This window comes from Dipteris shenzhenensis, chromosome 33 (assembly GCF_047967505.1).
Source record: "Dipteris shenzhenensis isolate YYH24624 ecotype China chromosome 33, Dip_SZ_1.0, whole genome shotgun sequence".
In the NCBI taxonomy this organism is placed as follows: domain Eukaryota; kingdom Viridiplantae; phylum Streptophyta; class Polypodiopsida; order Gleicheniales; family Dipteridaceae; genus Dipteris; species Dipteris shenzhenensis.
In genome coordinates this window covers 30,159,955-30,178,803 of record NC_141628.1, presented here as the reverse complement: position 1 = coordinate 30,178,803, position 18,849 = coordinate 30,159,955, and the positions used below count along the sequence as shown (strand labels likewise).

The 18,849-nt window shown below is 44.8% G+C and overlaps 1 protein-coding gene across 1 annotated transcript in view; it reads right to left on the bottom strand.

Annotated features, from left to right (window-relative positions):
- Positions 1 to 1,114: 1,114 nt before the first annotated feature.
- LOC147879944 (uncharacterized) overlaps positions 1,115 to 18,849 on the bottom strand; it is a 44,829-nt gene continuing 27,094 nt past the window's right edge. Inside the window, exons 3-4 of the mRNA XM_087371755.1 lie at positions 1,983 to 2,184; positions 1,115 to 1,697 (exon numbers count right to left, since the gene is read on the bottom strand). Coding sequence (XP_087227881.1) covers positions 1,465 to 1,697; positions 1,983 to 2,184 — 435 coding nt within the window. The 3' untranslated portion in view covers positions 1,115 to 1,464. The remainder of the gene's footprint in view (positions 1,698 to 1,982; positions 2,185 to 18,849) is intronic.

The following is an 18,849-nucleotide window of genomic DNA, read 5'->3' as shown; positions in this document are numbered from 1 at the left end:
AACTTGCTTTTAAGATGATTTTCTATGGACACCCTAGAAAGTACAATTTGCCTGATTGCACTTCTTACCAAGACATTGCTTGTTAGGAGCTCTCCAACAAAGACAGACGGCTTGCAATGTTGATAGAGAACTTGTTTTTCAAGACAATGAAAGTGTTGGTCCCACCCGGGCTATCCTCGTCATGGGTCCACATGCAAAAAGGACAATTACGTAGCCAAATAATACACGCAAGGGACATTGCACAAGAGATGAACATAATGAAATGTGTCCTCAAGCAAGATAGCACAATCATGGGGAAAATCCTTGACTTCTTCGTCGTGACTAAGTTCCAAAACAGAGGGAGCCAACACGATCATGGCTTGCTGTGGATTAAAAACGCGCCAAGCAGGGAAAACGCGCCAAGCATGGAAATCCAAAGGTTGATTGTGCCACATCCGAAGCAGTCAAAGAATCTTTTCACCAATGCTTGCAATCAAACGCACTAGCGAATGAGCGGATTTGAGAAATTGGCAACTCAATCTTAAACACATGATACCTTAGCTTGCAGCAACAAGCAACATACTTGTCATTGTCTTTGCCATTGACAAGCAACACGAGAGAATTTTTCTATAACACATGCCCCTCAAGGAGTGCACCATGCTCCTTAAACGACGCTTCTAGCTTGAGAAGATGGATCCGCAAAGCACCGATGTTTTCTTCCTTGACATAATTCGCACGTACAAAAATAGACCAAGCGAGCTCAGCAACTTGTGCCTAGCAAAGTATGCAAGTACGTACAATGCAACTACTCGCACTACAAAGAAGCAAAAATGAGCAAAGATTGTGCGCTTCAACAATTACAATAAAAGAAGACACCCAAAAAATCACTACAGGGAGCTATGCCTGCTATACATGCCATTTAGCAGTGGTGAGGAACCATGCACAAATGACGAGTGGCATGACTTATATTATCATGACAACAAAAACAATCGACACAAACAAGAGGAGATTCACCAAGGATACATTCCCTATTGGTCTGATCACTCCTTCATGTACACACCACTCCCAAGAATATAAAAACACCATTTTCATTCCTTTACATTGGAACGGGCAGGCCCAATGAATGTAATTCATCTTGTTACTTTATTCAACAAAATTACAAGTTGGGCGAGTTGTTCTCCATTGTAAAATATTAATCCCCTCAATTACCTCTTATGAACTCTGTCTATCACTTCAGAACCCCTAGGTTGATAGATTTTATATGTAACAGAAACATCCATTGTGGTTCTCATGAAATCCGCAGCCTGTTTGGAGTGTTTGAAGCTCGTTTACATCAACTCAACCAGATTTCTGAACCCATATAGGAACTTTTTGGATATTACTCTATGCAACAGCGCAGTCCTGAAATCCCTTTTGTACAAGCACTCCATACTTGCTGTCCTCTAGCAAGCTAAAGAATATGGTACCCTCATATTTTGTATGATATTATAAGTCTCTCAATCCAAGTTCCGCCTCAAGATCATCGTCATCTTCAAAAAGCTTGATAAAACGAGCCTGCTGCTCTTCTCTTTTCTTTTTTTGCCACTTCATATAACCAATCGAAGTTATTGCTATTAGGAGCACAAAACCAACAATCGTCAGCAAGATGACTAAAACCTGTTTTTTGCCCAGTTTTTCATCTGCATCGTTGCTAGCACCTGCTGGTTCATTAGCTGGATCTGCAAAAAACAAAAGTAAAATATAAGCTCCATGAGAAAGAGTAAATTCTCTTCTAGTGGATATTACTGCAAAACAAAAATGTTCTGAATGAAGAAAAACATTTAAAAATGTCAACAAATTGACTTTCCAAACCAATAGTGACACATTACAACCAAAACGTTCTGAATGAAGAAAAACATTTAAAAATGTCAACAAATTGACTTTCCAAACCAATAGTGACACATTACAACCAAAACGCAGTTGCACAGACTTGAACACAATCAGCAAAGGAAAAGGAATCATACTTGAATCTGATGGATGGCAATGAGGACACATGAATGTGATGTTGAGCTCTTTTTCCTTGAAATGATTGCAACGGCCCTCGGGTTCTAGACTAAAGTCAATTGGGCAAAGTTCCCATTCGTCAAAGGTATCATCCTGCTTCAGTATGTCTTCCTCATAGAGACCACAACGCTTGCATTTTGATCCCTCCAGGCTTGTTAATGGCTTCACAAGAGAACATTAGCTCAATGAATTTGAAGCATCATCTAATTTACTTATGTTTTTAACACTCCAATTTAAAAAGATTTGTACAAATATGCACTGATGCTGAAACTTAGCAAGGAATTTGATATTTCAATGGACAAAGAAGAAAGTGCATTCACAAGAAAATATTGAAAGGACTTTGATGTGACAACTCCATGTGACTTAGCTAAACACTCCTACCTAAGCATGCATTGACCAAATGAATGGACATACAAGATGCTCAAGGCACAAAATCAAAAGTGAGGTAGCTACTTCAGAAACTTTGGTTAGCTTTTCTTTCAGATTGAGTACTGCTCTTACGACTTCCAATCCGACGAAGAGTCACATAATTCAAAGATAGAGATCCTTTTTTGGAACTTTCTTCGATAATGTCATATTTTTCAGTGAGGACTGATCTCTTAAAGCAAAACCAGTTATTCATTAATGCAAAGAAAAGTGAATTCTTTCTGTCAGAGATACATTTTCTTGGTCACATAGCGTGTAGCATAGGCCAGCTAACAGGCCTGGTAAATCTTCCCTAAACCACTAGCCAGAAAAGCCTAGGGATAGCAGCTAGGTATAAAAGGACAGAACAGCATGCAATCATGAGTATCCAAAGGAATGATCACAATGAGAGCACCACGAAACCAATGGGCATCCATGGCTTGTGAGGGGCTGCACAAGCAACAAGCTAGGATGTAGATTCGTTATGAGTACAAGGTACAGCAAAGCCCATTTTATAGGAATACGAATGAGCACGGGCACAAATTACCACTATGCTCACGTAACATTAGGTCATCCTACTAAAAGTACTACTATTACAAAGCCATTTAAAAACTAAAAACTACTAAGTAAATTGGCCTTTGCTACAGTCCACCCTGCCCAAAGGAAATTTGACTTAAAATTTGCAATGGTGCTGTAACAAGGTTACTAGGGGTCCCATAGACATTCTGATGATTCAGGAACACAAATTGGATGCCAGGGATTGTTCCAAGTCGGGTAAGCTTCTTTCAGGCCACAGCGATTTCTATGCCTCCCTTCTTATAGCAGATCCAGACACTCAGGCCACAGATGATACTAGAGTGGTTATTTGGCGACACTTACCTGGGTTGGTGACAAGGGATATGACTGTTTCACTTGATGCACCCTTCACCAATGTAGAGTTCAGGATTGCTCTCTCTGCCCTTCACAAGGGCAAGTGTCCTGGTTCAGATGGACTTACCCCCTTAATTTTTATTACTTTTTGGGATCAGATTAGGGATCATATTACCTCAACCCTGCAGGGTGTATGGCACTTGAGTGAGATGCCAGACTCACTTACGGAGGGCCTCATTCATTTGATTCCGAAAGAGGGTTCCAGGAATTTATTGTCTCAGCAGAGACCGATTACCTTGCTGGGTACCTTGTACAAAATCCTAGCTAAAGCTATCAGCCTTTGTCTGCAACCCTTTCTACCAGATCTTATCCATGATACGCAGACGGATTTTGTGCATGGCAGGAGCATCTTTGATAACATCTTCTCATTTTGGGAGGCTTCGGAGTGGGCCATGCATAATGGCCACAGGCTGGCCAGTCTACTCTTGGACTTTGAGAAAGCTTATGACAGGGTAGACTGGGGCTTTCTGGAGGGCACACTTACTCGCTTTGGCTTCTCATATGCATAGATCAAAGGGGTGTCAGCCCTCTACAGATCAGCCCACAGCCAGGTTCTTATTGGTGGAGTCAGGGGAGGCAGGTTTGAGATTACCAGATCAGTCCATGAGGGTTGCCCCCTAGCCCCCTTTTTATTCCTTTTTGTGGCTAAGGCTATGAGCTATTACATTAGAGCTCAAGCTGGAATCGTAGGGCTCAGGCTTCCTCTGAGGCTGGAGGATGAGCTCTTAGACAATGAGTTGGCAGATGACATGGCTGTATTTTTAGATGCCACTCCACAGACACTGAATTCATTCAGGACAGCATTGGATTTGTTTTGCATTGCGGTAGGTGCACACATTAATTGGAACAAATTCAATGGCTTTTGGATTAGTGATGAGGACACTCCAATCTAGGGGATTGACATAGGGTTCACTTGGATTAAGAGGGGAGTCTTCGTCAGATATCTGCGATGACTGGTTGGGTTGGGCATCTCTCCACATTATATGCAGTGGTCTAGATGGGAGAGGGAACCTGCCTCTACTGTAGGCGCTTGGCAGGCCTTTATGAGACTTTGAGAGGATCAGATATTTTTAGTAGTTGACCACCTCAGAGGGAGTGCACTCAGGATACAGCAGATACAGGCAACCATTCCACCAGAGTGGATTGACACAGATGACATGCCGCTTACAGAGTCCACTTGGTGTGGGGAGCGTTCTCAGGGACGGGCATTCCGCTACAGGCCATTGCATTGCAGGATGCACATGAGGATACCCTTGCTTTGATGTTCAGTCGGGAGGCAGACTTATCAGATCTTCTGATGATATTATTTTGGAGGTTGCATTTCAGCCTGTCAGGATTGCAGGATTCATGGAGTGGGGTAGGGATTCACAGTGGTATCTTAACCTCACAGTGATATCTTAACCCTAAGCCTATTCTCCTTGCGCTGGGGTCTTAGAGACTCTGGCTGTATGTTGGTTCCCCTATTAGGTTCTTGCAGTGGGACCCAGGGGAGTGGGAATGGAAAGATGAGGAGCACTGAGAGAAGAGCTTTCCCTTCTTTCGCTATACAGTTAGAAATGCCCGGAGATTTCAGCTAAGCAGTAGAGGTTGGAGGCCCTCTTGAGCGCCACATTGGGATAGTTTTCAGATTTTCACAGCTGTACGGAAGAACTTTTAGCGTACGCTCTAAAAATCCCTCAGGAATAGAAAGATCACTCTTTTCTTTTGACTTTCTATTCATGAAGGGATTGCAGTGAACCTGTGAAGATCCAGGTTTGGGGCTGACCCTACTTGTCCTCGTTGTCACATGGCAGTTGAGTTAGTACAGCATTGCCTTTGGGAGTGCAGACAAGCGAGGACGATTTGGAAAATTGTTGTTCAGCATCTTTCATATAGCACCTTTCTATATGACCTGGGGTTCAGTGGCTTGGTTATCTCTTACTAGCCCACAGGTGTTTTTCGAGGGACATGATCCAGATCCAGCTTTCATTGTAAAGCGACATTCAGTGGAGTCTTGTTCCCTCCAGGATGTTCCCCTCACTCCTTTCAGAGCTGCTCATGCCTCAGTAGACACGTCTTGGGAGATTTTGGCTAGCATTGTAGCTTGGCATATGTGGAGAGCCAGGTGTACAGAGGCGATGGAGGATATCCAGGTTCACCCTTCCCAGACTATGGTCAATATTTCGACTGACAAAGTACACACTCTAATGGCCATTTGGGTGAGCATGCAGGGATCCTCCAGAGCAGCCACTACCATGAGAGTTACTTTTTTCAGAGTTTGGAGGGGATCTCCTTTCTTCTCTTAGTTTCCTTCAGGTTTAAGATGGCATTTTCAGCCTCCGCCTTGGTTCTTTATTAGCTCACTTTGAGCTGTTTTTTCCTCATGCATTGCATGATGTACTCTCGCATTTGAGCTTGCTCTTGCGGTTTTCATTCATACTTAATGAAGTAATTTTTTTGAAAAAAAAAAAAAAGGAATTACAACAAAAGAATGAAAAAATGAGCTCTTATCTGGTCATATCACTTTTATAACAGTGAACCCAGTGAATATTCTCTGCTAAAGCTGGCAAAAGTCCCAACTAGTGCATGCGGAACTGCAGTAACAATGATGGTAGAGAAGTAGGTAGCATAGATGAAGTTTCAGTAGTTCCACACAGCTGGATAATGGCCATATCCGTCCAAAGCATCAACTCAGCAGATAAGGATTTTGGTCCACTATTGAAGATGGCTGCCATGATGACTCATCATTTGGTAAACCCCGCCACTTTGATGTAATGGATTTATTTCTGAGAATATGGTCTCGTGAGAAGTGCAGTAGAATTGAACAACAATGGAGAGAGAGAGAGAGAGAGAGAGAGAGAGAGAGAGAGAGAGAGAACAAACTACTCACAAGACTGAACTGGAAAACAGAGAAGACAAGGGAGACTTGCACAAGGATCTCAGGAGAAAACCCCTCTACTGCTGGGGAAAAACTCAACTCTGATGTGGATCAGTTGCTGTACACTGAGAAGAAGAGAATGAGGGAGAGGGGCCCTGTATATATGGTCCCCCCCTGCCCTAGGTAAAAACTAGAAGGGGAAGGGGGTGGCCGACTGGACAGCAGATTCAAGGTGGGTCTGGATGACTGGCTGGTTGGTGGGTATGGCAAGGCCTAGGGCATAAATGGCCCCCCAACCAAGGCACCTCCTACGTGCCATAAAGGCGGCATGGTTGTTAAGACACTCGTGTCTTATCATAAGACACTTAAGACACGTGTCTTACCTTAAGACACCTTTAGACACTCGTGTTTTTTTTTTTTTTGGGGTGGGTGGGGGGTAGCAACAACATTGAGTTTGACTTAGCCATGCTATCATCGATGGTGATTTGGATCTAGCAGTGGCAGTGACCTCGTAGATTCGGATTAGGATGAATCTTCAAAGATTTGAGTCTTGAGAGTCAAAAGTTTCCTTTCAATTATATGTATCGAGATGCAGATTTCATTCATGTCACATGTGACAAGATTCAATTGTCCGTTTAAACCTTTAAGTACTCAAAACTTGCGAGCTCTTGAGTCGCGAATCTTAACTTTAAGTTTTAAGTCTTGAGTGACGATTCTTGACTCTTAACTACATTGTATAAGTGCCTTGTTACTTCTTGCATTGTTAAAGTGTAGCTTATTGTACTTCTAGAATCTAGCAGCGAGCTACGATAGCAAGTTGTACATTTGTATACTTATACATATATTAATTAAACATTTATTATTATAATCACAATGGCGTGTCTTACGTGTCTTATCTTTAAGACACTTTAGACACTCGTGTCTGAAGCGTGTCTTAACGTGTCTTACAACCATGAAAGGTGGCCTAGTGGCAGCCCTAGATAGGTCCCAAAGAAGGCGAAACAGCCCTGGAACTACCCGGCAACACTGGTACGGACATGAAGACGGGAGGAAACCAGGTCTGTACTTCTCCGTACACCCATCCCCACAGTCAATCCCTCAGGACTGGGCAGTACCCATACCTCGCCTAGGTGGCTGGCAAACCCACAACCAAGGCCCTTTCATAGGCATGTGGCTGTTTTAGGACTGCTACAATATCTCTCCCACTAGCATCTGCTTCAATGATGAAGGGTAGGGAGAAATCAGGGCATACCAATATAGCTGCTCAAGAGAGGGCAATCTTCAATTGTTAAAAGCTCTTTTCTGCATCTCCTGTCCACCCAAAAGAGTCCTTTTGCAAATCAATAAGTGGCGCAGCTATCTTGGCAAAGTGCCTTACGAATCACCTATAGAGAGAAGCAAGACCAAGAAAGCCTCTTAGCTGAGTAATTGGTAGGCTGTGGACATTCCATGATATATTACTTTGTTGGGATGCACCCTGATTCCATTGCTGCCCACAATGTGCCCCATACTCCACTTCTCTTGCCATAAAAGTACATGTACTAGGCTTGGACTAGAGCTGGCGGGTTCTTAAAACTTCCAAAACATGCTTCACATGAGAGAGATGATCCTCCTTAGGTCTTGCTATAGATAAGTATATCATCAAAGAATACCGAAGCAAACTTGTAAAGGTAAGGTTGTAGAATGTTATTCATTAGGGCTTGGAAATTGGCTGGCGCATTGGTGAGGCCATATGCCATCACCCTAAATTGGTACAACTCCTTTCAGTTCTGAAAGCTGTCTTTGCTCATCCTCTCCCTCATCCTATCTAAGGATAGCCTGATCGGAGGTCTATCTTAGTGAAGTACTTGGCTCCCTTAGATTGGTTGTGTGTGATAAAGTCTCTATCCAGCAACCCCTTCACTTGCCTAACCACCACCTCCTCTCTACACTTGACAGCCGGTATGGTGCTCTGTTCGACCACAGTTCAAGAGTGATGGAGTGATTAATATCTCTTTGAGGTAAGAGATGGTAGGGAAGATCAGCAAATACATCTTCCTGCACCACTTGATCCTCAACCCCGACTTCATTAGTGTTCTCACATGTGGAGAGATGCATAGCATAGGCTGCACAAACACTTTTGAGATCTCTTGCCAACTTTCTTGAAGAAATAACAGTAGACTGAGGTGATTCATAGCCCTTCAATAATACCTCCTTACCTTTATGCAGGAATCTCATAATACATGTGATTAAAGTCCATGGTGATCTCACCAAGGAACCTCACCCACTCACGGCCCAAAACAACATCTATGAGCCCGATCTCCAAAGCAAATAGATCTCCCTGGCAAATATAATCTGACGACAGCTCAATCTGAGAGGCCTGACAACAGTACTTACTCAGAGAATGCTCCCCATTACCACTTGAACTTGTAAGCCATAATCAATATCTGTGAGGTGTAACCTTACTGTCTGGACAGATTTAGAATTAATGAAGTTGTGGGTGCTCCCGCTATCACCAAAATATGAATAGAACTTCAATGATTGCCCCTTTAAGTCTGAGAGTTTGAGCACTTTGAGCTTCCATAAAAGCCTCCAGAGAGAGACTGTACAGGACAGATTGAGTGTCCCAAAACAGTTCATCATCATCAACACAAGAGTTCACATCTGAATCTCTGCTAGCATCCATAAATTCAACAATAATTTCAACTCTTCATTGTTGGCATTTCCTTGTGTAACTGGACTGAAGTCACCATTAATCATGGTGTCACATAAGGTAGACCCCCCTGGGTCAAATGGAAAACGAGGGCTCCCTTTTGATCCATGAATATTCTCAACATTATCCTAGCCTTCATTTTCACAATCATGAAATTATGGCTCTGCTGGCAGGTCATCTGAAAAAGGGTCAATTATCATACTCAACTTTGCATTTGCCTTAGCTTTGCAAGCATACCTATGCTCAGGTGACCACTTTTTGCCACAAAGATGACATCATTTTTCTTTCTTTCTGTCCTCAATCATGGCCTGAGAAAATTGTTTCATCACTTTATCCTTCCTATAATTAGGCTCTTCCTTAGGGTTGGGCCTGATTAGAGCCTTTGCATCCTCAACCATCCCACATTGCTGCGATAAACAGAGGGACACCTAGGAATAGGAGAGGCTGTAGAAGAAGATACCACTTTTGCTTAGAAGTCACTTGAGGCTCACCTTACTCACAGGTCTGCTGTCCAAGCGACCAATACCCACACCTCTCTCCTTTGAATTATATTTGGATTCATAGAGTTCAGCAAGTCTCATAGCCTCCTTAAGGGTGCTGGGGCTTTGAGCTGACACATCAGCAACTATGCTGGGATGAAGACCATGTATGAGACTGAGCAGCTTGCTCCTGTCATCAATGCCATAAAAGAAATTCTTGATGTAGTCTATCACTGTCCCTTGCTGAGTCAACTCATACCATTCACAAACAAGCTTGTCTTTAGCAAGGGGAGAGACAAAAGTCTGAAAAATCTGCTCCTTAAAGTCATCCCATGTGCTACTAAGGTTCCCTTCTTGTTGGAGGTGCCTCCACCAAGTATGGGCATAGTCTAGTGGAAGGGCATAACTGACCTGATATCTACTACAAGACTCTTGTACTCATTGAACATCTGGCATAGTCCATCCACTTCAGGACTCGCCCCTTGGAAACATTGCCCCTTGGAAAAATTGCCCCTTGGTGGTTCCCTGCTCCTATGAACTGTCACACCACTGTATGGTATGCTTTCCTTGCAGAGGATATTAAACCAGTAGGGTCAGCAAGGATGTCAGAGCCTGAACCTGAATCATCATCTCAGGTCTGTTCCATGGGTTTCTCCTTCTCATGGACTTGGTTTCTTCTGAGCTGGTCAAGCCCTCTGTTCATACTTTCAAAGGGATTCTGCATCCTTAGTCCACTAGACTTAATCTCCATAGTCATCTCTTTAAGCACCTGCAATATAGGATCTAGATAGCCATTAATATTTTGCTCCTGGCCTTGAGATGCTTGCACATGTGAGGTGCCATATGTAGATCCATCTCTGCAACTGCCAGGGGCATCATCATTATGGTCCATGCTGCCTTATTGGACTCCTTCAATGGAACCACCTTGTAGTTTCACTTACACCATCATCCTTAGGGATGGGATCAAGGTCTCCCATACGCTGCTTCCTAGATTGACTTCCTCACTCCAGTCCTTCTTGTAGGCATGTTTATAACCCGTACCAACTAGATTTGATGCACTGTTTACAGCATTATGCACCATAGAGACAGAAAGGAGATGAGGGTAGAGAGACAATAGAGACGACAACCGATTGGGTCCCTGTACCAATTGAGGGCCCCCTCCCCCAATCAGGGGAGAATTTGCTTTAATACTTTGAGAACTACAAGATACAAATAACACTCTTCGAGAGAGCATGGAAACATGCTTCTGAAGAGTACACTGTGCACACGTATTATTGCAGACCCAACGACCTGAGAGGCAACTCCAACCAATACCAAGATCTTGATGCTGTCCACACTGACAATGTATGGCAATTCGGCAAGGCAAGGAAGAGGCTTGTGCTGTCCACCGGGATGCAGGGTTACTTCGTGAGTGAGAGAGTGAAAGATGAGAGTAATAGAAGCTGAGAGAGAGCTGAGATATGACTGAGAGATGACTGAGAGATAGAGCTGAGAAGTGAGCTGTGCAAACTGCAAAAGAGAACTTCAAAGAGCTGCTGAAACAGTACCCAAACCTTACCCCGTTTGCAGGTCCAAATCCCCAACTGTTGTGCTGCGTAGACACCTTCTAGAAAGGCTGAACTGAGGGCCAAGGGATGAAGCTGATCAGGGCCAACTCTGGAAGTATTCAGGGGCCGCACGAGGGGGCTGGAAGGGAGCTGTAGGAGTGGCTGAAGGCAGGGAAGCTGAGTGAGAAATGAAGGCTGGATCTCCCCTTTATAGAGGGGGTTGTGGCCTGAGCCAACCAGCCCCAAACTGGCCGACTTTTAGTCGGCTGGTTTGGGCTGGCTATTTGGGCCCTTTGTCCCAAAAAAGCCTGCCTAGGGAGGGGTGTAGGGCAGCCTATAAAGGCAGCCCTTCCCCAGTCCATTCTTCCTCATTGTTTCAGCCTTGAGGGGGCTCTTCTGGGCTACTATCCTAGGCTGAGACCTAGACCTACCTAGAATCCAAGACGGAAGCACTAACCTATTGTTCTGTGGGTACCAGTGAACAAGGACTAACTATCTGACTTGACCTAATGCTGAGAGACTGACCTATGTAGCTTGTGCCTGACTGTCCCTGGACAAGGGCTCACAATGGGGTCACAACATACAACAAAATCTCTATTAGGGAACTATAATGCACTTGTCGATGTAGCGTGTGTCACATTGCACCCAAGTGCAAGGGTGCATGTGACAGAATCATATCTACCCCACCACGAACTTGCGGAGGAGAGTTATAGAAGAATGCCCTAATCCTCCGTTTGCAGGTCATAGAGGTATGTCACCTATTTTGGCATAGCCATCATGCCAATAGATAAATTCTTGGCGATATTATAACAAAATTTTGTGAGTATAAATCATTTAGTGGCAAGGCAGAGTACCTCAAGTTACTTCTCCACCCACTTGTCTACATTCTCAAACATATGTATGTGTACTTATCGTGCTCAATTCTGGAAATAATACCTGCCAAATAAACTTTGCATCCTAGTCATTGACCATTTCTTGAGAAAGCCAAGATAAATTCATGCAAATCATGATTTGTTGGAAATGCAGTTGGAAGCAAGGCTTGTGATAAAACTGTGGTCATTGATGATAGATCATAGACCATGGCATAGAGTCAAGAGTTACTTAGCTCTTGATACATTACCAACATTGTAGCAAAGTGAATGCTTTCTTTAACTCCTCAAAAGTTGCCTTCCCATATGAAAGCTGAAGCACATGTTTCTATCAAGATGATGCACTCTCTCATGCTTATAGTATAGCATGTATTGCTAGAAATTACCCAACAGAGGGTACGCACAGCGGAAAACTGATAGTATTGCCCAGGAGCTCACACAGTGTGGTGTGGGGTGTGGAATCACAGACTTCTTAACTTAATGTGGACAGATGTGCAAGCCAATTAATAGACAATGCTCAAAGACATATAGAAGCAACACTTTATGTTTCCATCCGTCCACAAAGTAGGACAGGATACAATACCAAAAGGTTCTCCTACTAGATGTCAAGCACTTCTAGTCTTTGAGCCTGTTCCACCTCGAGCATATGTAGACTCTCTATCTAGAGTATTCTTCTCAACCTTGCTACCCTGAATGTCAGCCTAGGTAGGCAGCCCTCCAAGCTCAGTCTGCAGCTCTTCCTTCTATCTTGGTCCTCTGGGACTAGGCTCCAAGAAAAGGTCTGCTGCTACTCCTATCTGCCTATCTTTTGCTGCTCCGGAAGATGATCACAACACCTTGCTGCCCTAGAAGACAGCGCAGGTCCAGCCTCTAGGGAACTCAGTCTACAGCACACCTTCCACTCTCCTTCACCTCTAGTGTGAGGCCCAAGGGAGTGGCTTCTGGCTGCTCCTGTCTGCTCCTTTCCTGCTGAATAGTTGGATGTTTGTATGAGGCATAATGGCCTCCTTTTATAGGCCCAAGGGCCCTGTCAAATAGCCGACCCAGCAGGGGGATGAACCGACCCCCTCTCGCCGACTTGGTTGGCTCGCCCAACCCTAACCAGCCGACCTGCTGGTCGGCCTGGTTGGCTGGCTCAACCAGCCCTATATAAGGGCCCTAGCCAGGCCCTTTTGGGCTGCTGCTAGGCTTCGCTTTGTTGCTGTTCGAGACCCTCTTGTAGGCTGTACACCTGCCCATAGACCCCCACCATGCGGCAGCCTTTTGTCGGCTCCATGTCCTGCCCGTACACATCTGTACTATTGCTGACATCATGGCACCTCTTAAGTGGGACACCCCGCCATGTCTGCTGTTCCAGATCCACCTCTTCCAGGCCAGATCCTGATGCTGAATGCCTCGCCATTTGCTCCTGTTGTTGGCGCCATCTATTGCAGCCACCTTGACTATAGGTGTGTTCCCTTTGCTTGCTGCCCACATGGCAACCTGTGTGCTGCCCATGTGGCAGCCCAATCTCTTTCTGAATAGCACCCACATGGCAGCCAGGATGCTGCCCATGTGGTACTCCCTCAAACCCTAGGTTCACCCCCCCCATGCTCTAGAGCCTCATATGGGAGCTTACAGATGGGGAGGTGACCATTCCAACACCCCTCTCACCGACACGTCCAGGCCCAATGCCAACATGTCGATGATGATGCTCCAGTAACTCCCTGGTCGTAGTCCTCTGGAACTTTTCGATGTCGAAATATTTTCCTGGCTTTTCAGCCAGTGGCTCCTACTCCACCACGTCTAGTTCCGCTTCGGCACACCATCCTGGTACACAGGTCCATCTTTGGTAGCACCTCCTGGCACCACCTCCTTCAGTCACGATCCTGCCTTCGAACTCGAGCAATCCAACCGTCACGATCTTCCAATTGTCCCGCTCATAATGAGTGAACAACCTGGAGTCTTCCAGGCACCATGCTATGAGGGACTATTTCAACCCGTCCTTCCTTTGGCAAGGTCCGCAACAAAATAACATCTCCAGATAACAACTAAACGCACCTGACTGAACCTGAGTCGCCGTCCTTCTCGCAAGGGTATTGTCCTCCAGTCGTGGAAGTCGATTCCCAAGAGCTTTTGAATCAGAGTCGTCCTTCAGCAAGGTCCCTGCCTTCAGGCTCCCACACCTGTGAGCCTCCTACTTGGGCTTTGATACCATGTTAGAAATTACCCAACAGAGGGTACGCACAGCGTAAGACTGATAGTATTGCCCAAGAGCTCACACAATGTGGCATAGGGTGTGGAATCACACACTTCTTCACTTAATGCGCATATTAGATGTCAAGAACTTCTAGATCTCTGAGCCCGCGTGCTCCACCTCAAGCATATGTAGACTCTCTATCTAGAGTATTCTTCTCAACCTTGCTGCCCTGAACGTCAGCCTAGGTAGGCAGCCCTCCAAGCTCAGTCTACAGCTCTTCTTTCTCTCTTGGTCCTCCGGGAATAGGCTCCAAGAGTAGGTCTGCTGCTGCTCCTCTCTGCCTGTCTTTTGCTGCTCCAAAAGATGATCACAATTGCCCTAGAAGACTGATACATTCACAACTGGTCTCACGTTCTTTCTGTCGATTCACGGATGAAATTCTCAGGCGTTGGCATCCCAAATATCCTCCCAGCCTCCTTGCGGATTGCATGTCCACACAAGATACATAATTTCATTTCTCCATGCCTATCCACAAGCCTACAATTCCCTAGATGGTTCCCCTCGCCACATGTCATCGTTTTAGACCTTTAGCTTGGTACACCATTTACCCCTCTCTTGGGGCACAATTAAAACCATTTGCCCCTTGGCATTTTTACACATTTAGGTGCACCTAGGCCTGAGCACTCAGAACCACCTAGTCGATGCCAGGACCTTGGCAGTTACTTCCCTTTGACCATTTAATTCACGCACATTCAATATTGCAAAAGTCGGTCATCTAAGAGAAAATGCCCACCCATCTTTCCAACGTCATGCTATCTCGGCTAGAGCATAACATTCCTTCCCTCTTCAAGCATCAGCGTCCTCGATGATGAAATCTGGGAACACTCTCCGTAACTGGTATACGGATTCCCAGGTAGCTTCCGATAAAGGTAGACCATGCCATGCAACCAACACCGTGGGTATCTTCGGATTGCGCACTTGCATTGTTCCTCGGTCCAGGATTCTTGCTGGTTTGCGTCTTGCATTATCCTCTATCTCTTGAAACAAAACAACACCTTCAATAAGTGAGTCACCAGTATGCAAAAATTTCTTTAAACGAGAAACATGAAACACTGGGTGCACCTTACACCCTGGTGGTAATTCTAATTTATAGGCTACCTTGCCTATTCTTTTTAAAATTAACCATGGCCCACAATATCGAGGTGATAGCTTAGCACACTCTCCTGCAGTCAAAGACTTAAGAGTGCGAAGGAACTCTGAGAAAAACTTTTTCTCCTTCCTTAAATTCTCTAGCGGATCGGTTTTCATCCGCATACGCCTGAGCTCTATCCATAGCTTGCCGAATGTTAGCTCTCGCAAGTGCTAGCATCTCCCGCATCTGAACCACAAAGTTCGCGGCACTAGGCACTTTCTGAGGTATTCCAACTATAGTTGGATTCGCTGGTCTATCACCATAGTTCAGTTCAAACGGACTGAACCCTGTAGAGAAATGTTTTCTATCATTGTAGGCAAACTCCAACAATGGCAACCACTTGCCCCATGTATGCTGCCTCAATGACACATATGCTCTAAGCATATCCTCTAAAATTTGGTTGATTCTTTCTGTCTGACCATCCATTTCTGGATGATCCCCACTACTCATTCCCAACTCAGTCCTTAGTGTCTCAAATACCGCGGTCAAAAAATGACCGGTAAATTTGACATCCCTGTCTGACACTATGGATTTGGGTAATCCATGCAGACGAAATATATGTCTAATAAACAAATCCGCCACTTGCGGGGCACTAACAGATTCTCTAGTTGGAATGAAGTGAGCCATCTTGGTAAGACGATCAACCACCACAAGGATAGAATCATATCCACCTTGTGTCGTAGGCAGCCCTACAATAAAGTCCATAGAAATGCTCTCCCACTTACTTAGTGGTATCTCCAAGGGCTGTAAAAGGCCGGGTGGCTTCACCCGTTCTGCCTTACTTACCTGACACGAAAAACAACGTGTCACATATTCATGAAAATGCTTTTTCATCTTTGGCCAAAAGAAATCTCACTTCACAAGATCATATGTCTTCTCGACTCCTGGATGTCCCGCACATGGGCTATCATGGCACTGTCGAATGACTCTCAGCCTGAGATCATTCTAATTAGGTACTACTACCTTGCCATTTCTTTTCAGCATACCATCCCTTATGGCATATCTTGCATAAGTTTGGCCTTTTCTGGATGCCAGGTCATCCTTTTCCCCGGGTTTTAACATATGAACCTTAGGCCATAGGCTCTGGACAAACTCGTCCACCTTTTGAGTTTCTCTAATCTCGGCCATTAATGCACTCTCTAATACCGTGAAACTCATGTTATGCATAATGTGTGACAACGCATCAGCAACTTTATTATCTTTTCCTCTTCGGTACCGAATCGTCAAGTTAAACTCCTGCATGAGTTCTGCCCACCTAGCTTGGCGGCCTCTCAAGTCAGGTTGTTTATAAAAATGTTTAAGAGTATCATGATCAACATCCACTTAAAACTCTGATCCATACAAATAATATCGCCATGTTTTCAAAGCATGGACAACAACATATAACTCCAATTCATGAGTTGGCCAATTCCTTTGAGAGGGAGAAAGCTTCTTGCTTTCAAAGGCTACTGGCCTTCCCTCTTGGAGGAGAACTGCTCCTACCACAATGCCACTTGCATCGGTTTCCAGGAACAACGGTTTCTGGGGATCAACTATTTTTAACACCGGTCCTGTGACCACAGCTTGTTTTATGGTGTTATTATTCAACGCTCTGTAATCTATACAGAGACGAAAAGTATCATCTTTCTTCCTCTTTAATATCACTAGCGAAGCAAAAGGTGAAAAACTGGGTTCAATCTGCCCCAGCTTGAGGTATTCTTCCAGTTGTCTTCGCACCTCAGCTTCTTCTGTAAAGCTTAATCTATAGGGAGGTCTATTTACAGGTTCTGCCCTCGGGATAAGCTCAATTTTATGCTGAACATTCCGCTCTGGAGGTAACCCATAAGGTAACTCATCCCTAAAACAATCAGAGAACTTCTCCGATATCTCTTTAGCCAACTCGGCCATTTCCCCATCTTGGGTAGCCTCAGTGCTAGTCGATGCATCATCAATCGACTCTACCGATGCTATACACAGACATAGAAACTCTTTCGGAGTCTTCCGAATTTCCATGGCTGAAATCAATGGTCCTCGAGGTAAATCCTTTTCACCACGCAAAACATATTCTACGCCGTTCATCTTGAACTGGTAAATATGCTTTTTCCAATCAATGGCTGGATTTTTCGAAAAATGCCAAGCCATGCCTAGGGCTATATCTGCGTGAGCAAGCCTGGTCAACTCAAAGTCCAGCTTCTCAACATAGTCCTGAATTCGAAGTTCCAACTGGGTAACCCTCTGGTCCCATACTTCAGTTGAACTTCCGTCCGCCATCCTGACTGTATAAGCATAGTCAGACGGGACTAGTTTTCAACTTGAGCCTCTTAATAAGCTTCAAGTTAATTACATTGTGTGTTGACGCTGAGTCAAACAACACAATCACATCATGATTGGCTACTTGCCCTTTCATTTTAATCAACTCGGGCTCATTGAAAATCGTATACCCCGTTGCTGCGGGCTTTGAAAGGATGTTATCAGGTGCACCGCTTACTAACTTAGTAACAGACACACTTAACAACACAGGTACTAACCTCTAAGAAGGTCCCGCCAATTGCATCTGCATATGTTCCGCATTGGGACTCTCCTGCATTTCCACGTCGCATTCAGATATTATCATAAGGGTCGTGCGACGGTCTTTGTTTAGTGGACAATCTTTCCACTGATGTCCCTGAAGGCAGCCGAAGCACAATCCTTCTTTTCTAGCTTTTTCTTTTTGCTCAGGGGTCAACGAGGACTTTGACCAAGCCCGGACTGCCATTGGAGTTACTTTCCTTTTTACCCCAACGGTGGTACTTGTCTCTACTTGTCTCTCAACCGGCTTCACCTGCTTGGTTTGGCCACTTGGCTGCGAGACACTTGTCTTTGAAGTCCATTTCCTCTGAAATCCCCCTTTTCTCGGGTACTCATGTTGAGTCCCTGCCTGCATAAACCCACTAGGTCTGCCTCTGGCATCCTCGTAGTTCAGGGCTACTGCAATAGATTCATCTAATGTAGTCACATATTTAGCCCAAACTTCCATTTTATTCTTGTCGTTCAGTCCATAGATATAGTCTTTCAACTGAACCGACATAGGGAGAAGGTCTGTTATCTTCATAACACATTCCCTGAACTTGTCAGTGTACTCTGCCACCGACAAATTCCTCTGGTGAATCCGAACTTCCCTCCTGTGCCAAAGCCTTTACAAGTCTCAAAAATCCAAGCTATTCGCTTCTCCAGCCTGCTCTCTGTTTCGAAATCAGCCTTAGCCCACGGGTTATCTACGTGACCACAAACGCTCCCTTCTAATCTCGTCGTCCAGCGTATAGCAATTCAGGTACTATAGAATCTGAGAATCCTAAGGCTTTCGCACTCGTAGGTTGGAAGTGGATTGGATTTGTGTTTTTTTCAAAGCTGACAAAAGGATCGCACGTCATCCAGACTGAAGACACTCTCTTTTGAAACAATTTTCCCTTCATACAACTCGTTTGAGTAGCCACCATCACATTCTTTGAGTTACATTCTGTACAAATATTTTCAAGCGGGTGCTCCGAATGATACGCTTCCTTATCTCTCTCTCTTGCTTTTTCGTCGACCGAACCAAAAAATGCATGGCTTATCAATTGTCGCAGGAGCGTAAGGTTCCCTTTCTCGTCAGCGGCTCTACGCTGGGAGATCACTATCACCCAAGGCTTCCGTCAGTCGCACCGCCGTGCACCTCTTTC